This window comes from Sipha flava, unplaced genomic scaffold (genome assembly GCF_003268045.1).
Source record: "Sipha flava isolate LNK unplaced genomic scaffold, YSA_version1 262_pilon_pilon, whole genome shotgun sequence".
NCBI lineage: Eukaryota > Metazoa > Arthropoda > Insecta > Hemiptera > Aphididae > Sipha > Sipha flava.
In genome coordinates, this window is record NW_020272924.1 from 321416 (window position 1) to 344152 (window position 22737).

Sequence of the window (22737 nt, forward strand, 5' to 3'; positions counted from 1 at the left end):
ACTCAATTTGTCATAAAAGGTTGTACTGGGACTCAGTTCGTATGCAGCCACTAGAACTCATCTGATTTGTGTTCGTTTTCATCATCCTTTTATATTGCTCTATTGACGTCATAGGACTTGTTGTTTTGGCAATATCCAGCGATAGGCCTTGTTCGTTTAACCTAATTCATTATTCTAAGAATATGGATTAACAGCTTATTACATTTTTAAATATTACTCGGTTTATGACCAATTAGTTAAATATAACGATATGCAGTTTTACGCAATACATATAATATCGTGTTACATAATCACACACGGTTTCTATTAATACATGGTTGCCCATAACAATATATACATCATATAAATGATTAGGTTATGAAAAAGAAATAAAAAAACTTATATTACCAACAAAAATGTGCAAGAATGGCATATGGTATCAAGTGAGAATGGACAGCACTTTGTCAGACGAATTTGAAGTAACTGGGCTATAACTCAGACTCACACCACTAATATCCAACGTCGTACTGGAAAAAATGGTACATAGTGTATAATCGTGAGGTCAATATATATAAAATCACACTAGGAATATTAAGATTCGCAGACGATTTAAATATTCTTGGAAAAGACAAGAATCAGTTATACATAACAAAACAAAATTGATAAACGGAGCAAAAGAAAATCGGTCTAGTGATAAATGAAGAAAATACAAAAATCATGGAAACCGCGACTAGTGAAAATATTGCAATAGAAAACCCGACATTTTAAGTACCTTAACTCAACAATCACTGGAAATAATGATTGAAGTATTCAAATCTGTAATCGCATCAATAAAGGTGAAAGCACATATTTCGATCTAATGAAATCATTTAAATCAAAGATCATTTCTAGAGGTACAGAAATACACTTCTACACGAAGATAATTAAAAACCTACAGTTATGTACGGATGTGAAATATGACCCATGACAAGAGTTAAACAAAAACGAAGGACCTTTGAATAAAAAATAATAAGAACAATATGTGGACCCATTTATGATGTTGAAGCTAATAGCTGACGGAAAAAAAATAAAGAGTTAAGTGAAATGACAAAAATACCCGTTATGACGACTATGTGAAAGGACAAAGGGTAAAACGATTCGGACGTGTAAGCAGAGAGAAGTAACGAACAGAGGTAGAGCAATTATAAAATGGCAACCCGAATGGAAGAGACTAAGAGAAGATCGAAAAATCACTAGTTAGATGACATAAAACAAGACCTAAAGAGATTGATGATTGTAAATTGGGAATAATTTGTCTAGGATCTTGAAAGTTGGAGAAGATTAAAAATGACAACAAAATTTCTTTCACGGTTATAAAGCCATGATTATAATGGAAATATTTAGTTTATTATATTAATATAGGATTTATGAAAAAAAAAAACAGGACAAATATGTTCTCTAAAAAAAAAAGGACAACATTTTTTTTAACTTATATTATATGCAATAAAAATAATTTTTAATTAGTTTAATATTTTAATTAAACATTGATTTGCATTCTTTTTTTGCTGTGAGATTGAAAAAAATTACTTAAAATATTTTTTATTTTTATTGAGTTTATGTCGATTTTTCATAATTTTCTTCATTACATCCTTTGACATTATATTTTTTTGATTAACTGAATGCATTTAATAGTTTTGGTTGTGTTAACAAAAAATTATAAAAATCGTTACCGGAATATTTTTTAAAATTATTTTTAAGAACTATTATTGCTTTGACAGTTGGTACGAGGAAACGATCTTTTTCGTCCGTCCATTAAATATTTGTGATTGAAAATATTCTTTCTATTACTGCATTAGTTAATCTTCAAAGGTATAGTGAACATATTTTATTTTTAGGCAATTTAAAAAAATAATACAAGTGATAACACTAACGACTCACAACAATTTAAATAAAAAGAACTAATACACAGTGGCTATAACATTAATAACACAAGACTATTGCAATGTACATACGACTATGTTAAATTTTTCGATTAATATATCTAATACACCTATTATACCGAATATCGTTGACTATAAATGGACTGCAGTATGTATAATAATAATAATATGTATATTGGTAAACTATTCGTATTTAATATCGATTTCTTTAGAAGTCTCACACATGAGTTTGTAGTACATATATATATATATACAGTGGCGTACATACGAGGGGGGTTTCCGGATTTAAACCCCCCCAGGGCAAAAAAAATAAAGCTTAATTATTAATGACGTTTTTTAATATTAATTGGTTTTAAAGTCCCTAATTTTAATACTAGAAACATATTAAGTTTACATGTTCCCATAGCTACTCGAAATTATGTTATTAATAGTCCAATATCCCGCTTGCTTAAATCATGTAATGAAGTTACCAATTTTGATTTTAATTTTGATTCGTTGTATGAGTTAAAATTATGTATATTTAAATAACTGTATTACCTGTATGTTTGTTATTATATAATGATAAAATTAATATTAAACCACTGTACTTTTACCCCTTGCGGGTGTTAATTAATAAATAAAATAAAATAAAATAAATAAAATGACGTGTAATATATTCGTAGTTTCATTATTACGCTTTGAACATAAAATATACAACTATACAAACATTATGATAATTAAATAATTATATAGATAAGTGTTTGAAAAGTTTTGTTAACTATGCTGTTTTTATATTCCAATAGCTATTAATTTACTGTAATGTAAAAGTAAACTGTAAATTGGTAAAAAAGTTGTATAAAATAATATCTATTTATAGCAGTTATTTATCTTATTTATCAGTGCAACGAAAAAAAAAATATAACGATTATTTTTGTTAACCCTACCCCCCCCCCTCCCCAGAGCAAGATTGAATGTATGCCACTGTATATATGAATCACTAAATGCAAGAAGGGCACATGTCCATAATTTTCATAATATCACATTTTTACAGATTTTTGTTTAGATTCAACAATACACCGTTCTGTGCAAACGGGACACATGTCCAATTTACTGGTATATTATAAAATGATCATGATATTTTGTGTTAAATGTAAAAACGGTGTATGTCCTAGATATGTGGCCTTATTTTGTCTCTCCGGAAAAATTATAAAATGTGGACATGAGCCCTTCTTGCATTTCGTGATTCATATATACTATATGGCATGTCTTATTTTTTTTCCTTTTACTCTCGGTTTATAATTTTTATGGGAATAACGGGATTAAAACGGGACCCTATTCTAAAAACGGGACAAAAAGCGTCTATCGGGACAACGGGACATAATGATAAAAATAGGGACAATCCCATTTTAAACGGGACATATGGTCACCCTATATTAATATACTATAATATACATGTTCAAACATTTTAAAGTTTATTTTTATACCATCATATTATTTATTAAATAATATTTTCTTACGTCATTGATTGTAATATGTAAGTATTTGGTACAAAATATTCGATGTAATACTGTATGTAATATAATCTACTCATAAATTACATATTATACCAAGAAATCTTATTAGTTTTAATCGAAATAACGTCAAATTTACAGATAAAATATTGCTCGTCTCTACCTATAAAATATAAATTTTAATAGTTATTTTCAAATTATGTTCCATATAAATGTTACATATTTTACGATATTGTGGAAAAGACAAATATTTGTTTTGAAATTATGATTTTAATTTTAACTTTAATTCCTTTCCATCGTAAGAATTTCAATAATGTTCACAAAATAATAAACTTTAAAACAGAATTTTGTCCATAAATTTAATTATATTTTAGGTTTATGCTGCTTAAATGAAAATAATGTTTTTAAATTAATTAAAAATATTATACACTTTATAATGTCACGATTGTTTGTAAAAATTAAACCCTTTCAAAACAAACGTTATAAATGTTAATTTATTTTCTAACTGTGTTATTTTTAAATTATATACTTTTTATAATCCAATCAAAACTTTGCATTATATTTCTTATTAATATTGTGGAAGATTTTTAAAATCTTAAACCGTTCTGTGAATGTTTTGTAAAATGTAATGTAGTACCTATAATTCAAGGATTTTGTAACATTCAAAAATATTTTACGATTTGCATGCCCATATTCTGAATTTTTGTGATTACATCTAGTTACAATAATATGTAATTATTGAAAAATAAAAGTTTTGCATTTTATGGATTCAGTGTGTTGATAAACTGTGTTTTTGTTTTCCAAAATTCGATGAATTTTAGAAGTTATATTTGTCACGGTCATTTAAATAACTCAATACATTTTTTTCGACCAATTCTTCAATGCACATTTTTATATCTTATAGAAAGTCCCGATTATATAACAAACACGAATATATTATACCTTTATAGTTATTAATGGTCGATTAACCGTCAACATTACCTAAGTGTACGTTATTATTATTAATATTATTCACATTTACATATTCGGATCCATACATAATATTCATCATTATAAATACGAGTACATATTCCGTCATGTAATTCGATATAGAACTACGAGCAATATCTCATCGAAATTAATCGTCCACTCGGGATAGCACTGTCCTAATTAAATTATTAACTGTTATTCTGGATTCATATACTTCGTCCCGGATTAGAATATTCCTCTCGTTAAACGGAAACCGAAAAATATCGATTTCCAATAACGAACCAGGAACAATACAAATTAACCATGGTAACCGCTTGACCAGAGAAACTGTATAACATGTAATACATCCCCGTGTAAAGGCATAATATCATAAAAGTCTTACGGACTTTTAACTGACCGTAAGTTGGAATTACAATTGGGGGGAGGGGGATGAAAACGCTTCGTAACAAACGTGCACGTGACCCGAGAGAAAAAGCGTTTTATCTTGTAGGTAGTGAAAAAAAGATAAAATAAAATAAAACAGAAATACGCAGCCCGAAGTACCGGAACTAATCACATAAATGGATTTTCAACGTCCGGTTTCCATTAAAACGTTTATTACGTTTTTAATTCACTCGGTTTGTGGGTACCGCACCCGCGCGAGTAGACGTAAGACAAAACACTACGAAATGAGTGTGTGCCGAACACGTGTGTTTTTGTGTACGCGCAACAACGTGCGATGCGAAAACTACGACAGCGACGGACGGACCCGATAAGGGTTTGAAACGGGTGTGTTCCGGCTCACCCAGTTTATACACATAACTAGTGACGGCTCGTGGCTTTGACGACGGGATGACCCTACTATTATTTATGAAAAAAAGAAAATTAATTCCGATTGTAATGGTATACCTTTTAATGCTATATTAAACAATTTAATATTTAGAAAATACTAAAATGGTGATTTTCAAATAATCAAAATAATAATTTTATAAATGTTGACGTGTGGGATCGCAGCGATTACCATGTACGTATGCCAAAAGAACAAATGCGTATCAACTTATCACCACTGAGTGCTGGGCAATAGATAGCCACCGCCCGCCGCTTTTGGACGAAAATCATCGTCGATACTTTATAGAATATTGTACGATATTATTATGTTAGGCCGCGCGAACGTGTGCGTGTGGACATAGGCGCGCAACTAGGGGGGGCGCTATAAGGTTTTAGCACGTCCGAATTGAAATGTAGCACTCCTGTTTTTTTTTTTTTTCAGATCTATATAGATCCATAGTAATTACAGTTAAATACCATTTAATTTTATTTTTAGCGATTTCAGTGCTCCCAATATTCGGACTCTAGTTGCGCCCATGAGTGCGGATACGATTGAGCCGCGGTGTCTCACAAGCGTATGGACGGCACACCGCGTCATGCAAACATGTAAATAGCAATGATAATTTTAACTAATATAAACAGTTTAAGGTACGTTTTCCAAGGCGTAACATGTCGCCGCGACCGACGACCAAGACTTGTCGTCGCAACGTATTTTTTCTGATATGTTTTACTAAACGCGACACATCGCTGCGATTTTGGTAGTTATATTCTCAATTCGCTTGCAAACCTGTCCAAGTACAGATGTGTTCAGGTGTAACGTGTAGTTAATACAAATAATTTTAGTTCATACAGTTTTGTTTAAATTATTATAGATCCATTTATTTCAATATGCATTAACAATAATGATATTTTGACATTGTGATTGGATGAAAAAGATTTTATATTTTTCCATTTAAAGTCAAAAAAAAAAAAGAAAACAGATATGTTTAATATGTTAAATATCGTGATACTGAAGGTTTTTACGAAATATTAATTTATAGAAATTTAAAAGATAATAACATTATTAGAAAAGGATATCTGGAGTAAAATAAAAATCCATTTTATGGATATGAACCGGAAAAAGCGCCTTCTATTAACAATATTATTTCATTTTTGTTATTGTTTCAATAGTCGTTGTGATGTGTCGCGACGACTTGTCGCGCAGCACTGCTCTCGGAGGTCGTCGGTCGCGGCAACCCAAAGTTAAGTCGCCGCAACCTGTCACATCTTGCGAAACAGTTGATACTATTTTCGTGTAAACAGATATTGACGACATGTCGTGCCTTGGAAGACGTACCTTTACCCGTGGATTACGATTTCCGATTGTGATATTATAGGAATTGTATTGTTGCCGATTACGTGAGTGCCTTATTTAATCGCTTGCATTTTAAACCACGATTGTGTGTTAGCATTTGGACAGTAGTAAAATAAAATAATATCAAAAATAAATGGTACAGAAACAGACACTTTTTCATATTACCAGTGCGGTAAAGGGAGTGCCCACGTACCGCCACTGGACATAACGTCCGCAATACGATTCGTGTGACCGAACCCGATCTTGTTTCCTACTACTACTATTTCACTACTGATGGAAGCTCCTTGATTGCACCAGGCGAATTTACTCGTCACGACTAAATCCGCTCAATGCAATGGGCCTTGTGCGCTTAATCACCGCGTGTTGAAGGCTCGACGCCAGTACCGGCGCTACCTTTTGTGAGGCCTTTAGGTCGTAATTAAAATAGACTCAGTGACAGCTGCACGCCATATCGGGTAATAGCTAATTAAATTTAAGAAATGCGATAAGATAAACTTTCTAGGCATCCGTTTTTCAACCCATGCGGCGTACCATACGGGTCGTCGTTAGTGCATTCATGACATATTAAATATAATATAATATTGTTTTGTTATATGCTAACGTATTGCTCAAGAAATCACACACGCCAGGCGATCCATGCGTTTTCACGTTTTATTTCATGAGATTTCCATACAAAATATTTTGCAATTAAAGTTTTAAGTGCGAGGCCCTTGAAGGCGTGAGGCCCTGGACAAATACCCCGTTTTGCCTCCCTCTAACGCCGACCCTGCTCATCAATAACCAGTGAATAAAATAAACGACTGGGCTACTTCAGTTACTATTTGCTGACCGTTTTACTGTCTGGCGAGTAAAACCGCTTTGTGTAATCGCCCTAGCTGGCGAAATCGCTAACGCGCAAGCGAACAGCGAGACCGGTCAAGATGTCGGAAGCTGTATTTCGCGCGGGAGTTGTGATTTTTCGTGTATTTCACTTCGGGTGTGAAATGAGAATATGTTGTCTTCTCGCCGAGAGTCGAATTGCAGATTCTATACACTCCTGTTTTTAACCACGAAATGAATTAACTTTCGATCGCAAAACCAAGACTTATATGTATAATAAGTACAGTAATAAATCTGAAAGATGAAGATAATAAATGGTCACTTAAGTTTTCAATTATCATGAAAAGATTAATTTTTAATTGGATAGGATAATGAACCGCGGTTTATAAGATAATAATAATTACCAAAGATGATGAAATACCTATGGTCGAATAAATTATTCGTTGTTCGGTGGAACATCAAAGTTAAGGAGAGCCTCAGTTATACACAAAAATCGCTTTGATACTTATGAAGAAATATTACATCATTAAGCCGTTAATACTATAATGCGTTTAATTTACATGCAATCAGGAGACAGGAGATATATTTGCATACAATTCCTAGTTTTCACACAACAATTATTATAAATATGATAAATACAAGTATATTGATTTTATATAAATTATGTATACATATATATAACATATATTCAGAGTAAAATGTATTGGTTTTAATAAAACAATAAAATATTTAATTTAAATTAAAAATTTATGAGAAAAAATTTCAAAAGCATAAAATTGAATAGAGACTCAAACACTTACCACTAATAATATTCAATTAGATGTAAAAGATTTTTTTTTTTTTTAAACTTTTTATGAGAAATTGAAATAATCACATTTTTTTTATTTCGAAAATGTTGATAAAATAATTTTGGGTTGTCAAAAATGTTTTATATAAATATAATACAAAGTTATTCAATAGGTTACTCATACATTAGGTCATACACTATAACTAATAAAAAATAAATATATGACGAGAGTTTCGATATTAAATATTAACGGAAATGATAAAAATGTCAAAAATTCATCATATTTTTTTAGTGAAAAATTTATAAAATTTTAATTTTTTTAATTTAAGACTTCAAAATTGGATACGAAGTTCTGCACATTATTTGTTTTTTTAACAAAAAAAAAAAAATACTGAAGAGTCACCAAAATGATTTATAAGCTTATGAAGTTTTGACGAAATCAGATATTTCAATGAATTACAATTTAACGATATTTAATATTTGGTTAAAGACATTTCATGTCAAAATAAGTTTGTGTTGTTTATAGACACTTAAAAGTTTCGATATTCTTTAATTTTAGATGCATTTTTTTTCTGCATTGACAGTTCAACCTACCGAATTTGGGTCTTCTACATTGTCGACCATCTTCAAAAATATAAATCGATCCACTCGATCCCATTCACTCGGAATCGTTTTTTTCGTGAGTAACGGTACATTGGTTTCAAGTTTAAAAGACTAATACAGCAATACCGTTCAATCATCCCTGTGTTTCACCCGACCGTAGTGGTTGGTATAGTTACAACAAGAAGTGAAGTGTTTGCTCTACGAAATTATAATTTGTTACCAAAAGAATTTGTATATATATATGTATTTGAATCAATAAATTAAATAAAGCGAAACTTTTTATTTACACAATTATAAACATGTAGTTTCGAAACTCATGTTTTATTTTACATTAATAAATAATATTTTATGACACAAGGGTTGTTGAAAAATAAATATCATTAAAAATTGAAAAAGAAACGGCGAAATGGAATGTTTGCCGATTACTCCAACAGTTGTAATAGTGCACGTTCAACGTATATAAACTGAAAATTATTAAAAAAATAAAGTATTTCGCAAAAACAATGGAACGTAAGTGATGTACTGCAACGAAATAAGATAAGCGCAACATAAATAACGTTTAACAGCGAAAAATGTTACACGCGATACACACTCACGATCAGGCGTGGATCTAGCTTACATTAACGAGAGGAGCTGTTTTTAAACATGTATACGTATTTACAATTTAGATACCTACTGGTATATATACATGTATTAATATTTAAAGCAATAATTTCTTATTAACTATAATGAATAGTTTTTTTTTTTTTTTTAATAAACTGCATCGCAATGTCTTTATTGAGTTATTTACAATTTAAAAATACCCTTTTTTTTATAAAAAAAAAATGTATCGCGGTGCGCATTAAAAATTGGTAAATTAAGTAGGTCGTAGTACATACGTAATACGTGTACGTCGACGGTTGTCGAGTTCCGAACCGTCGACGAAATTATCTTAATTCTACGGTCGACAGTCAATACAACAATTTTGGTATTTTAGTAGTTTTTAGTGCTATGCGTATAGTAATGAATGGATCACCAATAAATTTAGATATACTTCGAGTTGTCGAATATGGAAAATGTTTTTATACATTTATAGGACAAAACAGTATGAACGCGGGGCGGCTGACAGGCGACTGCTGCCGTTGTTCAATCGGTCAAAATAAAATAATGTTGTTACCAACAATTTATAAACGTATGTTATAAAACACGAAGCTTTTCGACTGACTAATGTAACATTTGCACGGAGTAACAGAAAACATTAAACAGGTAAATCGTTTTGATACGGCTAACGCCGGGCTACCACTGAACCGCGCCCGTTCGGGACGGATCAAAAGGACAAACGGCATAACGGGGATAAAATAAGTGAATAAGGGACGCGTCGTCATTGTTGCACGAAATCGATGTTGACGAGTGGTTCGTGAAGACCCCGATTTATCGTTTCGACAACGGGCACGGAGTGGGGGAAGAGACGTACTCGTTCGGGAACGAGACGAAAGAAAACTAAATATATACATCATCGAGGACGAATAAAAAAAAAAAAAACAAAAATTTAGAGCGCGAGTCGTAGTAGAAGACCTACACCGTCGAGACCGGTCCGAACGTTGCGTGGGGGACCGTCACGGGCGTTCAGCGGAACCGATCGTACACTCATTAAGATTATGCGTACATCATGCAGCATTGATATATTTTTCAAAGCCTTTCATTATTTTTACAGACGACCGCGTGTGTGTTGCGGAGAAGTGGTTAAAACTAGGGAAAACCGGAAAAGTATTATTGGACTGAGGGGAGGGAGAAACGAGCGTACATGTGAGTGTACGCTGCTCCCGACCGTGATGTATTACCCAAGTGGCCGGGGTTGACCTTACGGTCGCTAAGGACGGTGGTCTCTACAGAGCGCGCTCACCGGCTGTCTGTCGACCGACCGGTATATATAACTGCTGTTCGCACGAGATCCGTTACAAGCGAGAGCCGGCCGCCGGGAGTTCTGAGGATAGTTTTGGACGATTCGCTGCTGTCGGCGCCGAGCAACAGAGCGCGCTACACGATACGCCGCCAGCACAGCGAACAGATTTCGAGAGGAATGTTTTTTCGCGCGTGCGGTCGTCGTTACCCCGGTACCGTTGCAGACCCACCACCTGATCAGTGCCCGTTGGGGACAATCATCCCGCGGGCCAGCGTGATTTATCGAACATTTACGCATAAAAAAAATTATTAATGTAATTCGAGTTCTTAAAAGGATTAGATTCGGAATACGGTGATAAAAACAATAATTGTTTTCTCAGTTTATTTCAAATTATTAATCCACCAAAACTTATTTTATAATAATAATTAATCCTTTTTAAAACGTTTACCCCAAATATTTTCTTTCGTATCGGGACAAAATACTAATATAATTTTACATGTGGCCCGCAAAATCATTGGGGTGACCACTCCTGTGTTAAATGGTCGTCGTACGATCCCACCTACTGCCCCGAAGGTAGGATTCCCCTTTGATCTCCGGGCCAGGTTTTGGAAAAATCTACTAATCTGCGTTCGACGACCGACACTTGTGCTGGGACCGGACCCGTATCGCGAAATTAAACACGATGGGTTCGCCAAATGATTCCCGTCTCGGACGGGCACGTTGCGACAAGTGTAAACGACCGGCTTGTAAGTTGTAAATTATATTTTGAATATCGTATTAACCAATTCATCTAAGATTAGGTTAGAGGCACTATGGGATATTAGTGTCGAGTGATAATTTCACAAAGTGATCACGTCCAAGAAAAGGGCTTATTAGGATACAACTTACTTTACTAACTGGTCAATTTCACCTTTAAAACTCCATTCTGACACATGGGTAGTTTTCGGAAAATTCACTTGATAATTGAAAACTCGTTCACGTTCATGTTCATTTTTTTTTTTTTTTTTTAAATAATGCGTTTATTTAGTCGTTCATTAAATATTTTATTTTATACTTATGAACAACCTGCATTATGTATAAATGGGACCTTTACAAATGTATTAGGTATATTAATAGAATACACAATTTTAAAGCTACTCAAGAGTTAAACGCCTACTTGCCAGATACAAATATAAGACTTACAATAACAACTAATAATAATACTACAAAACTGATGAGTAAAATACCTAACTAAAACTATGTGTTTAACTATAGAATATTACTGATTTTTTTCTAAATTTATTCATAGTTATTTTATTTGTTATACTATTTTAGAAAAATGTATCCAGACAATTTGTTTATTAACGACAACTTTGAAAAGTTATTTAAATCACTATAAACAATAGTCATGTAAAATACTAATATATTAATATACTCATTAAATTAATAATTAAATAATTTTTATTGTACTGTGATTTTTAACATCTACTAGATCAATTACTTTAATGATAAAATTATAACTATAATTTATTAATATTTCCTTTAAATATATATCACCAGTTGTAATACGTTTTGACCTTATAAAAATTAAAATACTAAAAAATTATGATTAAATATCCATACATTTAACACTCTTATTTACATTTAATGCATCATTCGATCTATTGTAACTTTTGTTATTTGTATTTTTTTCTACTATTTTTTAATAATTAATTATTAATTATTAATTATTATGAATTCTTAAGTTCTATTCTGTCTCAAAGCAACTAAATAATCAGCTTGAAACCCTATTCTATCAAATTATTAAATGACAAAGGAGTATATTTGTCATGCACGTATCAATAGAAATAAAAATAAAAACAAAATAACCAACATTTTACAACGAAAATATTTAATATTTATACAAAAAAAAGAATAATTTGATACTCTAATATTAATTTATAACTATAATATATTTTGTTATTTTTTAGCAATACTTATTAAAACACGAATTCCTTTTAAATAATTTTAAATATTTAAATGTCCAAAAAGTTTAAACTTAATTTTATGAGTTTTCTTTTAAAAAAAAAAAAAAGAAAAATTACATACCTACATATTCTAATGTATTTGTTCTGATAAAACTTGAGTAGTACAAATAAAATTGAATTGTATTATTTTTTTACGTAATTTCATGTCTATTTTGATATTTTAATAAGCAATTGTATTTGTATAAAGAATAATTTTCTGTTCATCAATTTATTGATCGACTGTTTGATCATAAAGTTCATCGACGTTTTCTTTTTCCTGATTTTCTAATCCGTTTTCATCATCGTGTTTGTCATTCATCGACAGTTCGTTCTGCAAACATAAAATACCGTAAACGGTTGGTTTTCAAACGTGTGAATTTTACAGAAATGTTTTATTCGTATAATCGTTGAAAATCTATAACTTATCGTGAATGGATACAAATAAAATATGTGATGATTAAGATCGTTACAATTAGTTCGTCAAATTCTTTTTCCGCCTCCGCGATCATTCGGGCTTCGGTCTCGGCCAGTTGGGCGTGTTTGTCTTTCGCCGTCTGCGTGGCCTCTGCTTTTGCCGACGATTTGGTTTTCAATTTCAGTTCCCGTTGTTTCGCCTCGATTATTTTCTCCCGTCTCGTCTCGCGGTCGAACATCTGTTGTCGGGAAACGCAGAAACGACATAATAAACCATTATCACGAAATGCATGATTCCGCAAAAACTTACGGCTGTCAAAAGCGCCTTATCGTTCTTCCCCGGCGTCACAAACCAATCGTTCATTTCGATCACGTACGTTTTGCCGCAATCGTCGCCGACGGCCAATAGGGCTCCTCCTTCGTGACACCTGAGGCAGTTCAGCTCCTTGTCCGCCACCTGAACGTTACAAACAACGATCATTGGTCATCGCGCGATATAATATCAAACCGAGGTGAGCACCTTAATCGTCAGCGTCGGATCGTTTTGTTTTTGCAACACGTCCCAACACTCCAAGCATCCGTCCGCTCGGGTCGTGTAGAAAACCGACGGTTTCGATTCACTCCAAGCGCCATCGGTCAACCGCACGTCGTGGTGTCTGTATCAAACGCACACGTGTATTACAAATTAACGTTATGCGCCTTCCAGATCTGACGTCCGGTGCGGACACGTAGTTACGTTGTACGATCGGAAGCGCCGAACCCTACGTAATTCGGGCAGGACACACGCCTTACCGGTCACCTCGTGATATCTCGGCGACCGATGAATCATTACATGTCATCATGAATCATTGATGGAACACAATTGATTGCTGACCGTGGATCTCCATTGGCGTGTTTAAATTGTTCGTATAGTATTTTCTTGTACTTGGCTCGTGATCCAGTCGCGGTGGCTCGCGAGATCTTATGAACATGTCCAACCTGAATTCGTCGGTTTCGGCGCCGACCCGCTGCTACGGATACCCCTACGTACTTGGTCCACATTATGGGCGATTCCTTGACGTCTTCCGACCATACACGCACTTGCCAGTCACCGACCGTCAGAAAGTTTTTCAGAAACGCAGGATTCCGCTGCGCCGAATACACGGGCCCGTGATGACAGTAATACGTGGCCGAAATCTTTTCAAAAACGGTTTTTCCCTTACGGTTGCCGTTAAACACCAATCCGGTTTCTGTGCCAATCTGTAAAGTGAAAAATAAATAAATATACATTTAACATCAGAACATAATAATAAAACACTTGTATTAATAACAGACTAGATGAATTGATTTGCATAATGCTTCAGTTGCTCGCATTATATTTTGAACATGTATTAATATTTAATTTTGATCAAACTTTGAAGATCCCCAACGTGACGGTAAAAACAATTATAGTCTTAATTTATACAACTTTTACACTTTAGACGACTGATTTTATAAGTAAAATTAATCGTTTTTACACGATTAAATATCATCATTATATAAATTATATAAATGTATTGAGTTTTATTATAACAAGAATTATATACATAATGTTAAAATAATATATTGTCAAATAAAAATGTATGTTTGTTTGAATAAAATAATAAAGTTTTCATACGGATCTTATAACTTTACTTTAATTGATTATTTTCATGAAACATCGAATATTTTTTTAATTCGTGTGTATAGCGCGCGAAATAAATAAATTATTCTATTACAATTAAAAAGTGTACGGTAAAACATGCAGATCGTACGACTTCTGAGGTATAATACAAATTATATGGCACGACTACAATTAAAATATCAAATAAAAAAGTACAGATCGAAATCTGTGTTTATCAATCGTCTTGCTCTAAGGTCGATATGACGAAGAACTGACAGTCGGTTTTCAATTTTTTACCGATTATATCTGGTTATTTTACAACAATAATTTATCATTTTACTTTTTTTACCCTTATTTACTGTACTGTCGAAAGTAATGACATTAATATAATAATATTAAAAGAAAAAATAACCGTCCAAGAATAAGGAGTACACTGATGAGTTAATCCTCGTACAACTATCGTTCCTTAAAAACATTATCATATACAAAGTAATATTGATGTGATATAAACATTTGTATAAGTGTAAAACCATTAACGTTACATTAAAAAAAACCTATTCCAAGCGGAGACCGGTAAGACAACATACGCTTGAATATTGTTAATCGTATAACTTCTGAATGTACCACGTACCGAATTTTCATAACAAAATATTGCTAGTTAAAAACGCAAAATTAAGTAATTACCTATGCGTTTATTTTGTCGGAAAATTAACAGTTTCCTATGCAATTGGACTGCATATTTTTTAAATCAGAATTAGATGAATAACATGAATCTTAAGTTTTTAGAGGTTTTTTGTTAGAAAATTGAAATTAAATTGAAAATTACCTGTCTAAAGTCATCTATACGATACAAAAAGCAAAATCTGATTTTAGAATACAAAACTCTTGCTATTTGGTTTTCGATAGAGTTTTATCGCTCGATATTACAATACATATTTAATATAACAAACGTTAACGGTAGGTATAAACGACGTGTTCACAAACAATATGTTTTACTACGCTACACCTGCACAACCGTACGTACCATGAAACGTATCGGAATCGATGGATCGTAGTCCATACAAGTCACTCCGTGGGTGCGAGCCTGCTTACTCCATTCTGGTTCGTCGGCATTTTCGTTTTTCGATAAATCCAATATCAACACTTCCGTGGGCTCCGTCAGCTTCCGGGCGTCCCACCACATGACCTGTAAGAAGAATGTGACGACCTCGTAGTACTGTTTATCGTAATCGATCGGTCGTCTACGCTTCGACTGGTTACCATTGTGTTTGCATTCGTACAGAGATGCCATTCGTACAAATCCAATGTTCGTATGGTTTTTTTTTTTTTCATTTTACTTACGGTACATCGGGGCCGTGTCACATAGTATTACGCTCAAGCAAAGTTTCCAATAGCGTTTTATCGGGTCGATAAAGTTCTCGTCCCACGCTCGCCTCGGATGTTCTCGAATAATTTAATGTTTTTGTTGGGGAGAATGTATATGTATAATATATGGTATAGATATTATTTTTTTTATGTCCGTCGAGAAAATATGGAATGCTTTTGTTCTATTAAAAATCAAACGTAGAAGTGGACGGAAACGTTCGGGAGATACGTGGTGTAATCGATCGTTTAACGGGATTCCTCCGCGATTTTTCCCGAACCGACCACTGACTGCTCGATCGACACTTTGTTTCGGCGTCAACAATTCGTACAAAACGATATCATAATAAGGTCGTGTCTTGTTTTCAAGTACTTGGTTTTCGATCAATTTAAAAAAAAAAAAAAAAAAAAAAAAACAAAAAAAATTTGGTTGAACAAATCGTTTACCACGGGTACGATCCGGCGCGGCCACGGACGACCACAATAATGTACCGCGGTACGCGTACCTGACCGTCGCTTGAACCGGTGTAGAATTCCGTACTGGTTTTCGAATGGATCCAATGGAGACTCCTGACGGGATCGCGATGCCCATTTCTCAGGTTGCTGACGGCTACGTTCGCCGAGCTCTTGCGAATATCCCAGTACGCGACCTGACCGCTCATCAGTCCGCCCGCCAGGCACTGTGCGTCGCGATGGTTGAACTCGAGCGTGACGATCGGATGCGGCGATTCGATTGAGAAGTACGGAGTGTTGGACTCTGTGGGGAGGAGAAAGAAGAATAAAAAAACGAGATATCCAAATATTACGTAAACCGTCGTTGGATAGAAAACGGTACGCGCGTAAAATAAAATATTGTACGTAACGAAACAAGTTCACGGCTAGAGCTGAGAATTTCAACGCGATATTGTCTACGCGTCGGTTTCGAATACAAATCAATTGATCGGTTACGAAAACGGTTTCTATTGTGAGAAAATGTACTACGTTCGATTGCATACGTTTATTGAAAAACGTAACTAACGATTATGTAAACGCTGTTTTTTGTAAGCGTTGAAAAACTGGCAATACACGTTTTTGCATTAAAAATTAAAACAATACGACCCGAACGAAAAAATTAATAATTGTTTTTTCCATTAAAATACCCAAGGTGAATATGAATGAATCAGGACTGTTCTCCGGATTGGCTGCCTGAAATCTCATATCGGCGTAGCTGACTGCGACCAGTTTGCCCTGGTCTGGTGACCAAGATATGTGTTGCACCGGCCTAGTTGGATCGCAAGGGTCTGACATCACTGCCATCGTCCGGAAAGACGGAGCCAATGTTTGCATCTTCTGACAGCTCGGATCGGTGAAATACGATTGATATACATCGATGGCGTTATTTTGGTTTATGTAATGTTCGACGACCTGCAATCGAATGTACCGCATGATTATTCCGAACAACGCGTAACGTAGACTTTATTCATTTGAGAAGAATGAAATGAAAAAATATATAACCGAGTACCAGGTTATTCTAGTGAGAAATATTTATTTTCCTAATACTGAAACTGTTTCAATTTAGGTATACTGGAACTTATTTATTTTACAGCCGAACATAAAATAATCGATTTTTTTTTATATTTATTTTCCGTGTATTAGATGTATCATGTGTTATATAACGCGAAGAAAATATTTTTAAGAAAAAGCAAGTCCATCCGATTTTATGAACACTATAAAATTAAAACCGTACATTTGATTGTATCTTCAGGCTAATTCAGAAACCGTTCGACCGATTTCGATAAGAAATATTCTTCCTTTTATACACAAATTTACTCTTATAATAACAATAGTAATTCAATGAACGCATGGCCTAAAAAATAACTTTTCTTCTAATTAAGATAGAACAATTCAATTTTTCCTTTTCAAAACGTCTAAGAAACATTTTCTTAAAATAATTTTATCTTATAACTGTATCACAATATATCAATATAGGGTTATAGTATAGCAGTATATATATATATATACAGTATAGCTAGTCGATTTTAGTGTAAGATTTTTAATATGTAAATTTTACCGATGATAAATTCTACCCATTAAAACAATTTTCAATTTGATAAAATAATTACTCATAACCCCGATTACAACGATCATAACGTTCTTTATAATCGTGCTCTCTCTCTCTCTCTGCAGTATTCAATCTAATGATTGGTTTGCAGCAATTTCCATGCTTCTCTATCACTAGCTTTTCTCTTCAATTCTTGGTATGAGTTACATCCTTGATCTTCCATTATCTGACTTATGTATTGCAATCTTGGTCTTCCCCTTTGGTTTTTTCCGTCGATTACACCTTCTAAGTAATAGCAGCCCATCATGTCTTAAAATATGACCTATTAATTCGTTTCGCCTTTTCTGTATACTCTTCCACATTGATTTCCTCTCCGATACCTTTTCTAAAACTTCTTCATTAGTGATTCTATCAGTCCAACTTATCTTTTGCATCCAATCGTGCTAGTCAATTTCATATTGCTCAAATATTTAAGCTCAAGATTATGTTAATTGAAATAGTTTTTATCTAATCCTACGTGCACTAATATAGTTAAGTATGTAGCTTGATTAAATCTATAATCCGTCAACAATGAGTTCATATTGCTTATACTTAATTACTATTAAGTTTATATATTAACTTAATTATTATATTGCTTTTGAAAAGTTACCAAGTCTACCCGTATAGTCATATATGAACTACAAACTACAGCCCGAAAGTCATGGTTTTAGTTTGTTTATAATTATCTTATTAGTTTATTAATAATACCTTTATCATCTTCACTTTAATTGTACCTTAATAACGTCGTATGCAAAATTTTAACTCTGAATGTCACTCTGCGGAAATGCCTATTTCTCAGGACGCTGAAATACGTTTCGCTTAATAATATTACAAATTACGTACATAAAACTTGATTATTATTCAACCAATATAGCCTCAATATTTGTAAGCATACTTTTAATCGCATTTTATTATGTCCGATTGCGAGAATATTATTGCATTAAGAATAAAAATGTTATAAACATGCCTGATTTTAATATATATATTATATTTTAATAATTTAAAATATGAGTTACTTTAAAAGAATGCGATGAACGCGTAATATCGTGACAAAAAGCCGAAGATTTTCTCGGAATCGAAGGATTTTAAAATGGTCATATTATTGATGGCGTACATCAATTCACTGTCTTCGGAGATATTCAATATCCCTACTCGTTTTGTTGTCTTTGCACCTAATATTTTACCTAATATATACCTAATTATTTACCTAATACTTTACTCGTTTTGTTTAACATAAAAAATTAAACTTGTGAATAATTTATTACTCCACGAAAAACATGACAACATTAATACGTGTATTACATTGATTGATTTCTCATTTTTAATATAATATTATAATTATTATTATATATACATGTTTTATACGATTCGAATTTATTTAATTTTTATAATTTTATATACCTAGGTATTATGTTTTTATAATAATTTATTTTTTACTTACAACTCCGGACAGTGCGTTATATTTAGTTTTATAAGATCGCTTACTCCAAGCGCTATCAGCAATTACTGCAATTTTAGGTCGTCCTAAGTGGTCAACTTCATATTTTTCTATCGCTAATCTAACTTCTTCCTATCCAGCAATGAGCATTTCTTTCCACGCCAAATCATTAAGATGTTTAAAAATATTATTATGACAATCTTGATATAATTTGTTAGACATATTAGGCATATTCATTATAGCCGAAAACTCTTCGAGTTGTGAGTATCCTTGTCCTGTATTTACTATAGAAGAAACCATGACCATATTTACATTAACAATTTGGCCATTGGGATTTTCACTTTTTACAATTTCTTGTACACCACACATTTTGCAATCAAAATAAAACCAACTAAAAAATCCACTCCTTGTTTCCTTTGAGAATTTTAAGTCACGAAATGTGCAATCAAATCTTAAATGTTTTATTGATTGAATACTTTCAAAAACATATTTCACATCAATTATTCTCCTTTCTTTTAAACTTTTCCAGGAATTAACTGTTTCATTATTTTCGGCAGTAGATATATTTAAGTTAAGCATGCTCAGTGAATTATCTATTAAATTAATTGGTGTAGTATCACTGGTATCTAATGTATTTTATACCTTGAAAATAAAGTATAACCTTTATTATTAAACAATATGTTAATTTTAATGTCGTAAATTTTTATCAAATATTATATTATAAATTTTTCACTCGGCGAAAACACTTGAAAATTTAATATATTTAAATAATTTTAAATCCATGTACTTACTTTTTTTTTTTTTTAATCCATTAAGTGCATCAATATTTCCTTTTTTTATTTTCCTTTTAGATAATAAGGGTTTGGTTTTTTTTCCATAACGCCAATCTTTTTTACTATCCATATTATCCAAACGGATAACAATACAAAAATTATATATAACAAATTTATTTCAAAACCACATATTCAAAAGACACAACCGCACGTATTGTTTAGAAAATCAATGTGAAATGATAACTACTATCACTAAGAAAATGTGCGGACTATTGCTGACTTATATTTGTATATTTATTTATGTTTTGCAAATATAGTTGCAATATAGTTTTGCAAATATATATACGTAAATATACGTGTTTTGTTAGGCGCCAACTCCGTTCTCTCAGCGCCCGCAGCATAATAATTTTATATTCTTATCAAACATTTCTAAGAATCGAATGTTGCCGTAATAGTTTCTTTGAATGAGTAATTATATATATACGCACACGCAGGCGTATGTCAAGAAAAAGATAATATGATCAAATTTACACCACGCTAATAAAATGTCAAAAACGCCAAAAATCTAGACAAAATTGTGAGACTTGGGATTGATGAATTTAAATTTTAAAAACAGATTTAATTAAGTCACTATGTTAGCTAGAGATTGACCAAAATAATTTTCTATATTTTAATCAAATAATAAGATATTGACAATTTAAAAAAACAGAAATTTATGTATTTTAAGTACGCCGTTGATTTTTGTAATAATAAAAATTCCTTCGATCAAGTTTTAGTAAAGATGTTCAAGATTTTTAATTTGTTTTCAAAATTAAAATCCGTCAAACCCAAGTCCCACAGTTTTGTCTAGCTTATAACCTATTTTACGTGATTTTTTTGCATCTTCTGTAGCCCCCTTAACATATATAATACGAAACCAACAAGGATTGTTTTTTTATTTTTATTGTAATCAGTGGCGAACACTCGAATTTTTTATTTTGTGTTTGTCACCAGCCGTACTGTCCCGAGTTAATACTGTTCGTTAGTCACGTTATTTACACTACCGTTGGTATTTTCTGAGATAATCTATATGTACGAAATGTACCTACATGTGTAAAGTATTCAATATACCACTCTTTCACTCGCTCACTCGTTGATCGTCGGAAGAGATCTTTCGGGAAATGTACTTATTACTATGTATAGGCGCAACGAGGAAGGATTTTTCAAAAATCGTATTTTAAGAGTTAATATATATATATATATTTTTTTTTTTGCTCTGAGCTAGATGTGAATGATTTTTAAATTTTTCGCAACCTAGAAAATATTATATTTTATATAAAACGTCGGACAACACATCGTTTGATGACTTGGTGTGATCACAGTTTAATGCTGCTATTATTATTCCGAGAGAGTTCTGGAAAACTGTATGCTACGCGGTCCATCGATATTTTTCCTACGCAACCGCTGTGCACACTACTTACGCTCGACATTTGCATGACCGCTTGCAAATACGATTCGTCTTTTTCCGCTTTCTTTCGGAATCTGACCACCTGTTCCGGATCGTCGGGGTTTATGTCCTTGGGCCAACCGCCTTCCGTATGCCAAATCCCGCGCTCGGCGTATTCCACGCGCACCGTATTCGCCTAACATTCATCAACAAACGTATGGGCATAAAACAAGGTATTTTTATTTATTTTTTTTCGCCCGTGATCACCTCGTGCTCCGACCACTGCACGCCGTTGTTGGTGCTCCTGTTTACCGGATCCTCGTGCACCCACTGCTCTTCCAAGCTGGGGTCAGGCATCACGCACGCCAACACGACCGGCCCGTGATCGCCAAACCGGATTTGTTTGCCGAACTCCCGTCTGCGCTTGCTGTACGTGTAGTTGATTTCCATTTTCCACGGACGCGCGTACCTCGGGCAGAAAAATATTTACGTTTTTCTGAGACGTATAGAAAAGTGCCGTGGAAGTCGGGCGACTTTTGGCTTTCTGGTGCGACAACGGCGCGCTTCCACGAGCCGTCGCCTATGGTTACGGTTGTAAATATGGATTTAATTTTCTCCGCGTTTTGTCGAGCGTTCGATGTCTACCCGCGGCGCGCGAGAAGTTCGTCGAGCCCCGCAAACGTTTCGGGTCGGACGACCGTACGACAACATTTCGGTATCGAAGCGATCAGCTGAAAATGGCTGTTTTACGTTTACGCCGCGCGCGCCCTCGTATGCGGTACAGTCGTTTTCTCAGCGAACTCGTACTGTCACCTGCAGTAAGCTCAAGGCTAAGCATACTTAATATTCAACATAATTTAGTATACATATTAATAACTATGCCTACTCGCAGGGTATCCAGAGCAAAGGTGAAAACAACAAGTAGTTTTCACGTCTTAACATAATAATGCTAAATAGACAGTAAAATAAATTAATATTAGAAATAGGCCACTTTTACGTCATTGGAACCCGTATAAATACGGGTTGAGC

The 22737-nt window shown here is 33.3% G+C and overlaps 1 protein-coding gene across 1 annotated transcript; it reads right to left on the minus strand.

Annotated features, from left to right (window-relative positions):
* Nucleotides 1–12702: 12702 nt before the first annotated feature.
* LOC112685019 (dynein intermediate chain 3, ciliary-like) lies at nt 12703–22233 on the minus strand. Its single transcript, XM_025556773.1, has 10 exons — nt 21976–22233; nt 21743–21904; nt 17131–17395; nt 16498–16748; nt 15654–15815; nt 14039–14247; nt 13529–13664; nt 13319–13465; nt 13065–13247; nt 12703–12925 (listed from the first exon to the last, which is right to left on the minus strand). Exons 1-10 carry the CDS (start codon nt 22156–22158, stop codon nt 12824–12826), a joined length of 1800 nt encoding a protein of 599 aa, XP_025412558.1. The 5' UTR covers nt 22159–22233; the 3' UTR covers nt 12703–12823.
* Nucleotides 22234–22737: the final 504 nt, after the last annotated feature.

Excerpts from the sequence above, each read along its gene's own strand:
- LOC112685019 (XM_025556773.1), bottom strand. The coding sequence starts at position 22,158 with ATGGAAATCAACTACACGTACAGCAAGCGCAGACGGGAGTTCGGCAAA. Across the intron at positions 13,665-14,038 it reads TCGCCCATAATGTGGACCAA|ACACCACGACGTGCGGTTGA; the intron begins GTACGTAGGGGT and ends CGTTTGATACAG. Across the intron at positions 13,466-13,528 it reads ATCCGACGCTGACGATTAAG|GTGGCGGACAAGGAGCTGAA; the intron begins GTGCTCACCTCG and ends TGTAACGTTCAG.